Source organism: Xenopus tropicalis, chromosome 3 (assembly GCF_000004195.4).
Source record: "Xenopus tropicalis strain Nigerian chromosome 3, UCB_Xtro_10.0, whole genome shotgun sequence".
Lineage (NCBI taxonomy): Eukaryota > Metazoa > Chordata > Amphibia > Anura > Pipidae > Xenopus > Xenopus tropicalis.
Window position 1 is genome coordinate 57,378,631 of NC_030679.2, and position 7,774 is coordinate 57,386,404.

The window sequence follows — 7,774 nt, forward strand, 5'->3', positions numbered from 1 at the left end:
CAGATAAAACACCATTGTATTCTACAGAGCTTATCAATTGTAAGCTCTATGGGGCGGGGACCTCCATCCTCTTGTGTCTTTGACTCTTAACTTATTGCAACTGTATTTATCTTGTATCTATCTGTATTTATTGTTATACTTTGTATTTATCTATTATTATCTTAATAATCCCATTTGTATTAATGTATTCTACTGTACAGCGCTGCGTACATAATTACTTCTCTATAAATAAAGATATATATATATACATTATCTGTTATCTGCTATGTAACCTATGCCTTTTCTCCAGCTTGAATGGCTGCCCCCATGGCTACACAGCAGCTTATTTATATAAACTATAAAAGTGTTACTACAGCAAACACACAACTTTTACCAGTGCAGGGTAACAGTACATTATATTTTAATTACTTTAAAAAAAACTTTCATTTTTTGATGATACAGTTCCTCTAAAGGCACATTCCAGCTACAGTGTGTAAATGACCCCTCCACTCCCACGCCGTGACCCAACACACTGAGCATGTCAGGATAGAAGCAGTTATCACACAGAGAAGAGGGGGTTAGAAATCTTAGCAACGCCATAGTCACCGCCTTTTAAAGGTTCAACAACTACGCTCACCCCTGCCATACTCTCACAGAGGGTTTCCGACCCCCTGACTATATATAATGATGATTTTTTTATACCCCCGATCGCGCCACATTGTATAGCCACTTGCTAGCCTCTGACTTTTATTACGAGCGCTAACGAAAGGGTTAATGAAGCGTAAGGAGCGCGCACGTTCTCCCCGCCCCTAAGCGCACTGTGACTGGCTGTGGGAGGTGCGTCTCCAGCGCAGTGAGGCTCTCAACGTGCCGATAACTTCCTTGTGTGACACGTTTTAGGGATCTTGTGGTAAGTTACGGTGTCGGTGCAGTAACGTTTGTGGGCGGCCATGTAGCAGCGTGAGAAATACTGACCAAATGTGAGACAAGAAGCGAGGGCGCTAAGTGGCTTAAGGTCACATGTTACCCGGTCAGTACGGAGGCGGCTCATGCGTGTGGCGCTCGTACTGTGCCTAAGCCAGTGGCCCCTCAGCTTGTCTAACAGCAATGATTAAAGTAGCCTAGGCTATTTTGAAATGTTGGATTAAATCAACACTGGTAATAATTATTTCTTTTTAATTACCACCAGCCATAACTTCTGTTGTGTAAACAGCCCGAGTATATGTGACCACAAAACAATTTCTGTGAGAATATATATAATTGGTAGTGCAACTTTAGCCTAGCAACCAGGCAGTGGTTTGAGACTTATTGGAATGTAAATAGAAGTGCTGCATAGATAAGTTATTACCTAATAGTATAATTGTAAATTCAAAGAAGACTTTTTTTGAATGAAGGGGTTGGTGACCCTCCCACTCACGCCCAAAAAAGAGGATTTTAAATTTCAAGCTAGAATGAGATGAAGTGGAATGTAAATAATTCAAAAGCTGTCAATAGGCTTTAATATTCCATTAATTAAAGGGATTTATATTTCTAAATGTCACTGTTTACATAGCAAATAATTCACTCTACCATTGAAAATGTTATTCTTGAACCAACAAATGTATTTTTGTAGCTGTAATATTGGTGTGCAGGCGCCATCTCAGTGCATTGTGCCTGAGTCTGAGCTTTCAGAAGGAGCCAGCGCTACACATTAGAACTGCTTTCAGGTAACCTATTGTTTCTCCTACTCCCATGTAACTGGAGGAGTCCCAAGCCGGACTTGGATTTCTTCCTATTGAGTGCTATTCTGATATCTACTGGGAGCTGCTATTTTGCTTCCTTCCCATTGTTCTACTTATTGGCTGCTGGGCGGGAGGTGATATCATTCCATCTTGCAAGTGTGACTGAAGTTTCAGAGCACAGGTCACATTGCTGTGGTACACTGGGAAATTAAGAACATGGCTAGCCCCATGTGTAATTTCAAAATTAAATAAAAAAAAAAAAAAAAACTTTTCAGGCTTGTGAAAAACTGATTTCAATGCAGGATTCTGCTGGAAAAGCTCCATTAACTGATGCGTTTTGAAAAAAACATGTTTTCCCATGACCGTATTCCTTTAACTTTATGGCAGAGACATGCTTTAAAGTTGTTGGCAAAGAAAATGTAAAGACAATATAAGTGATAGTTTGCCTCCGTAGTCATTAAATCTTTAGAATATTTCATTAATGCCAGTTTTTTTTATTGTTTTTGGATCTCTAGTAATTTTTATACATCAAAAACCAAAATGGCTAAAAGCATAAGAAGCAAGTGGAAGAGGAAAATGCGGGCAGAAAAGAGAAAAAAGAATGCACCCAAGGAACTTGCCAGATTAAAAAATGTTTTGGCAAAGGGAAGTGAAGTACTCATGGATGATGTGAAAGAAATTGCAACAGTTGTGCCTTCTAAGAAAATAAATGAGAAAACAGACATGGACGTTGATGCACCTGAAGGTGAGTAAATAACTGGTGGAATTGGTTTCCTAGCCAGTCAGATCTCTAGAACATCTCCATTTTGATTGTAAACAAATGCCTGTTTCAATATTACACCCCGCTCGATTTGTCGATCAATTCACTTTTTCAGCCAATAAACCTATGTTCAGATAGTGTTTATATACATTATATACATGTATTACATACATGTTTTTAAAACTACGTTGCGAGAAACTGGGCATTGGTTTGGAATTAAAAAACAATAGGATTGTTTTGCCTCCAATTAGAATAAATTATATCTTGGTTGGGATCAAGTACAAGGTACTGTTCTATCATTACAGAGAAATAGGAAAGCATTTTTTAAAATGTTAATTATTTGCTTAAAATTGAGTGTATGGCTTTTTCCATAATTCATAGCTTTCCGGATAAAGAGTTTTTGGATAAGGGATCCCATACCTGTATAAAACATGTGTAAATAGTTACAGTAGACACTCATTTTCTTATGTAGAATATATTTTACAACATTTTCCTAAAACAGAATGTTTGTTGTATACAATTAACTTTATAGACTATAGAGTGAGTAACTGGTACAGATGATTCATGCCAAGAAAAACTTTTGTGGAAACAAATAGCTATATTATCTGTAGTGAAATAAAAGCAGCACACTAACTCCTGTACAAGTCTGTGTGCTAAATATAACCTATACTTAGTCTTGTCATATTTCTTGGTTAGAAATTGAAAGGACATGGAAAGCAAAAATCACTGGGGGCTCACTAATTGTCAGCAACCCCCAGTAATTACTCTTACTAACCTTGAATCCCAGGACCATGCCCTTTGCAACCCTTTTAGATGTTCATAAGAGGCATTTTCTTTGTATGCATGACTTTATGCACCAGTTTTAAGGATATATTTGATAACCGGTTAATATTTCTGAAAATATGGGCAAAGAAATGACTTTTATTTTCCCATTCTAGGTGATTCAAGTAAGATGGATATGGAATTAAAACGCAACAAGAAAAACCTACGTGACCAGCATGGTCAGTATCCTGTATGGCTGAATCAGAGACAGCAAAAAAAGCTGAAATCACAATGTGGAAAGAAAAAAGGCAAATCCAAGCAGGCAAAGAAGTTGGCTTGGTAGATATTTCTTTCTTGACCTGTACAAAGCAATCCTTAATATACACAGGAGTGACTTGGAGCCGATTTGCTGTACTTGCTGTTTGTCATAAAGCTCTACAGAAAGCAAAGATGATCTTTAGCAGAACAGATGAAAAGAAAACTTTGAAAAGGCTTTGAGAAGTAGATGGCACTATGCATAATAAATTATGCCATCTTGAATTTTGTGGTCTACATTTTTAAAAGCTTTTTTTCCTCTGATCTGAACTGTGTAGAACTGTTGCCACGCGTGGCATGTGTTTAATTTTTGAGTTAAAAATGCCATAGCATGTCTTGCAGTTTTAAATATGTTTTCGCAACAGATATTTTATCTTCTCTGGATGCACCTATATGAGTGTTAAATTGAAACCATACACCATACATTGAATCCCCATATTGATTGATGAATTACATATAATGTCTTGTTATTGAAAAATATAATATTGCTACATTTCCCACCTAAAATGAAAATGATACTTGATGATAATATAAATAGAAAAGAGAGTTAAGGTCCCCATACACGGGCCGATAGTAGCTGCCGATATCGGTCCCTTGGACCGATTCGGCAGCTTATCGGCCTGTGTAGGGGCAGAACCAAGGGGCCTGGCCGACCGATATCTGGCCTAAAATTGGCCAGATATCGATCGGCCAGGTTAGAAAATTGTCAGATCGGGGACTGCATCGGCTCGTTGATCCCTATGCAAGTTGGATAATATAAAGTCACATGCACACACTGCATGCAGCTTTCCCTTCCCACAGGTGTGTCTTATCGGATGGCAAAGCCATGTAGTTTACGCATCAGATTTTTCTTCATGTCCCATTATTTTGTAGCCCATGCAACTACATCTGACTTGTAGGGTGCAATCTGTTGATCTGACACCATCCTACAAAATCTCCTCTTTAGTTTCGCTCTTAAGAAAAGCTGCTACTTGTCTTTAAAAAAAAAAAGTTGGTTGCATCAGTTGGTGTGGCCACATTAATATTCCTCACTATATGTGAAACATGGGAGAAAAAAAAGGAAGTACTGAAAAGGATAATGTACACCATACACAAAATACTCCCATATTTCCCACCTCCACCAAATAAAAATGGAACTCTTTACCTGCCATTGGTGCAGCCCCAGTGAGTACAGACTAACTGAATAGCCAGTATTTTCCTGTGTTCCACTATGTTGGAATTGCCCCCTGCTAATGGTTGTGATGTCCTGCATTGCCACCCCCTGATGCTTGGATAAATAGATGAATATATGGAGTATTGCAATTGGGAAGCTGTATCATTTACCTCTACTTGATACAACCCAGCTTGTATGGCTCTTGTAACTCAATAAAATGTTGAATTAAAAAAAACAAAAACCTGTTTCTCTGACTTGAGCAAAGAGAGTATCTCCAGCCTTCACTAATAGTCATGGAAAGTGCCAAAATCGTTGCTTCATCACCCTTATCATCGAAGGGGTAATACGAAATGATTATAGGTGTAGGCTCAGTAGCAGGACTTCGTTCCTTGCAAATGTGCATCTATTGTGCCAATCTTCACTAGAATTGCACAATAAATGTACATTTGCAAGGAACGAAGTCCTGCTGCTGAGCCTGCATTTGTTCCTACAACTATATTCATTCTCTGACTTGAGGCCAAGCTCATTCATTTTCCTGCAAGTAATTGTAACCTCATATTTTCAGACTGAATTTTGGACTATATGGGGGGAATTCACAAGTTGAGATAGCCCTTTTTTGGAGTTAAAGTGGTGGAAAACACTTTCTCCAGATTCACAAACAGAATTCTGACTCAACCGCCACTTTTCCGTTGTTGGTGAAAGAAAGACTGTTTACAGACACTTTTGTGAATCTGTCGTTTAAACGCCATTTATACACCGATTTAACGTAATTTTTTCCCAACATTTTCAAAATGGCGTAAAGCACAGTGTAACTCTGTCAGACTTATTTTAAGCTCTTCTGTTTTTTTTTTTATTTCACCTAGTCTCTGTTTCACACCTCTGGTATGAAACAGTAAAACACTGATTAAGTTTAATATATATTATTGCATTGTTATGCTACTTTTAGCTTAATGAATCAGCAATAATAACATTTTGAGTGAAGGAAAAGTAAAGCCTTCCAGGCAAATTTTTAGTTTTAGCAGCAGTGCCCCCTCTTTAATCACTTCACTGACATTTGCCTCATCTTATCTGTGCCCCCATAGCATGTCCAGAACTACAGAGCTGCGTAACTGCATTGTCCCCCACCTTTAGCTGTGCCCCTTCTGGTCCCAGCCGCCATCTTGGTGGTAAACAAACAGCACATGGCACCCAAACTGGGATATTTGGGTACAGGGCACTGGATAAAAACCTGGTGGGTTTTGGATCTCTCTTACACCAGGCATGTTAGTGTGTGGGCCGGATTGCTGTTGAACAGTAATGAGTAGGGGCTAGAAAAAGAAGGTATTTAGACCCTTACAGAATTCCACTTACAGAAGTGGAATTACACAGACATATAGAAAAAAATGATTTTGAAAACAATGTATAGTTTCCCTGGGCAAACTAAAATTACCCCTCAGGAAATGACAAATGGCATATAAAATGCAAAATCCTGCTGGTAAAATCCTTACCTCAAGGCTCATGTAGATGTGGGACTGGGTTTGATGGCACCAACAGGTTTACTAAGAGCTAACAGCTAATTCCTAAAAAAAAATGTCTGTAAAATAACAAAATCTGAAAACTGCCTGTTTCAAAGACAAGTTCACAAGAGTGGAGATAGAGATTTGTGAATTGGGTGGTTTCACAAACAAATCATTAGGGTTGAGGAGAGTGCCTTATACAGATACAAATAAACAAAAGGAATTGTGGGAATGAATTCCAAACAAACTCCAAAAAAATCCCATTTGTATGGGTTTACTCTATAGGCTAAAGCTCACCCACTGGGTTGTAAAGCAGAAGCCAGGACAATAGCTGATCTTCAACTACAGACCGGTTTCGCCTTTCTTGAGGCTCATCAGTGTAGTGCAAAGTTTTCTGATCAGCATAGGTAGTCACTGTGTGGTTTCACAATTAGGTGGAAAATCAGATAAATATATCTCCATTTTTATTTTGTCTCAAAATCAGCACTTTTGTGAATTCCCCCCTATGAGTTAGAATGATGCATTATGAATGTTGTAAGCTGAAAATGTTTTGTTTACAAGGAGAACCTATTAAAATGATGCTCTCATGACATAATCACAGTACAGGTATGGGATCCCTTATCCGGAAACCCATTATCCAGCAAGTTACCCATTATTACGGAAAGGCCATCTCCCATAGACTCCATTATAAGCAAGTAATTCTAATTTTAAAAATGTTTTCCTTTTTCTCTGTAATAAAAAAACAGAACCTTGTACTTGATCCCAACTAAGATATAATTAATGCTTATTGGAGGCAAAACAATCCTATTGGGTTTATTCGATATTTAAATGATTTTTAGCAGACTTAAGTTATGGGGATCCAAATTACGGAAAGATCGCTTATCTGTAAAACCCCAGGTCCCGAGCATAATGGATAACAGGTCCCATACCTGTACTTTCTTAGTTTAGCATGTGCTTACCCATAAGCCAAACTTGCTATTTTAATGAGGGGTATGTTATAAAGAAGTGGTGTTGCTGCAAGAAGGGACTCTACCCCATTTGATTATTTAATTCAGTTTCATGTATTACAGTTGTTGGATCTGTTATCCAGAATGCTTGTGAACTGGGGTTTTTGGGATAAGTATAATATGGATATCTATACCTTAGGTCTGCTACAAATCATTTAAACATTAAATAAACCCAATAGGATTATTTTAGATTCATGGAGCTTAATTAGGTCTTCCATAAGGTGAAAATAGATTTGCTGCCATTTTTAAAGGCTGATATTGGAGATCAAATGCTTTATCACCTTAAATTTGAGTTCATTTCTTATCTTTCTCAGTTATATCCATTAGGTATTATCTCCTGTTAAAGGCGAAGTAAAACTGGGCATTTTTAGTTATAGCTATAGCAAATCCTCTTCTCCCTTCCCAACCACATCAGTTTCCCCAACTTAACTGTTGGTCATAGCATATCCAGAACTGCAGAGCTACACCCCCATCTTTGGCCATGTGACTTCCATTCCCATCATGGATATCAACTAGGAACATGTGCAGTAGATGAAAATCACAATTTGGCTACCAGTATGCATGAGCCTGCTTGCTGATTA

The 7,774-nt window shown here is 38.1% G+C and overlaps 1 protein-coding gene across 3 annotated transcripts; it reads left to right on the forward strand.

The window, feature by feature from the left end:
• Window positions 1-743: 743 nt before the first annotated feature.
• llph (LLP homolog, long-term synaptic facilitation (Aplysia) pseudogene) lies at window positions 744-4,925 on the forward strand. Of its 3 annotated transcripts, none has more exons than XM_031897799.1 (3): window positions 744-959; window positions 2,216-2,445; window positions 3,399-4,925. In XM_031897799.1, exons 2-3 carry the CDS (start codon window positions 2,241-2,243, stop codon window positions 3,563-3,565), a joined length of 372 nt encoding a protein of 123 aa, XP_031753659.1. In that variant the 5' UTR covers window positions 744-959; window positions 2,216-2,240; the 3' UTR covers window positions 3,566-4,925.
• The last annotated feature ends 2,849 nt before the right edge of the window (window positions 4,926-7,774 follow it).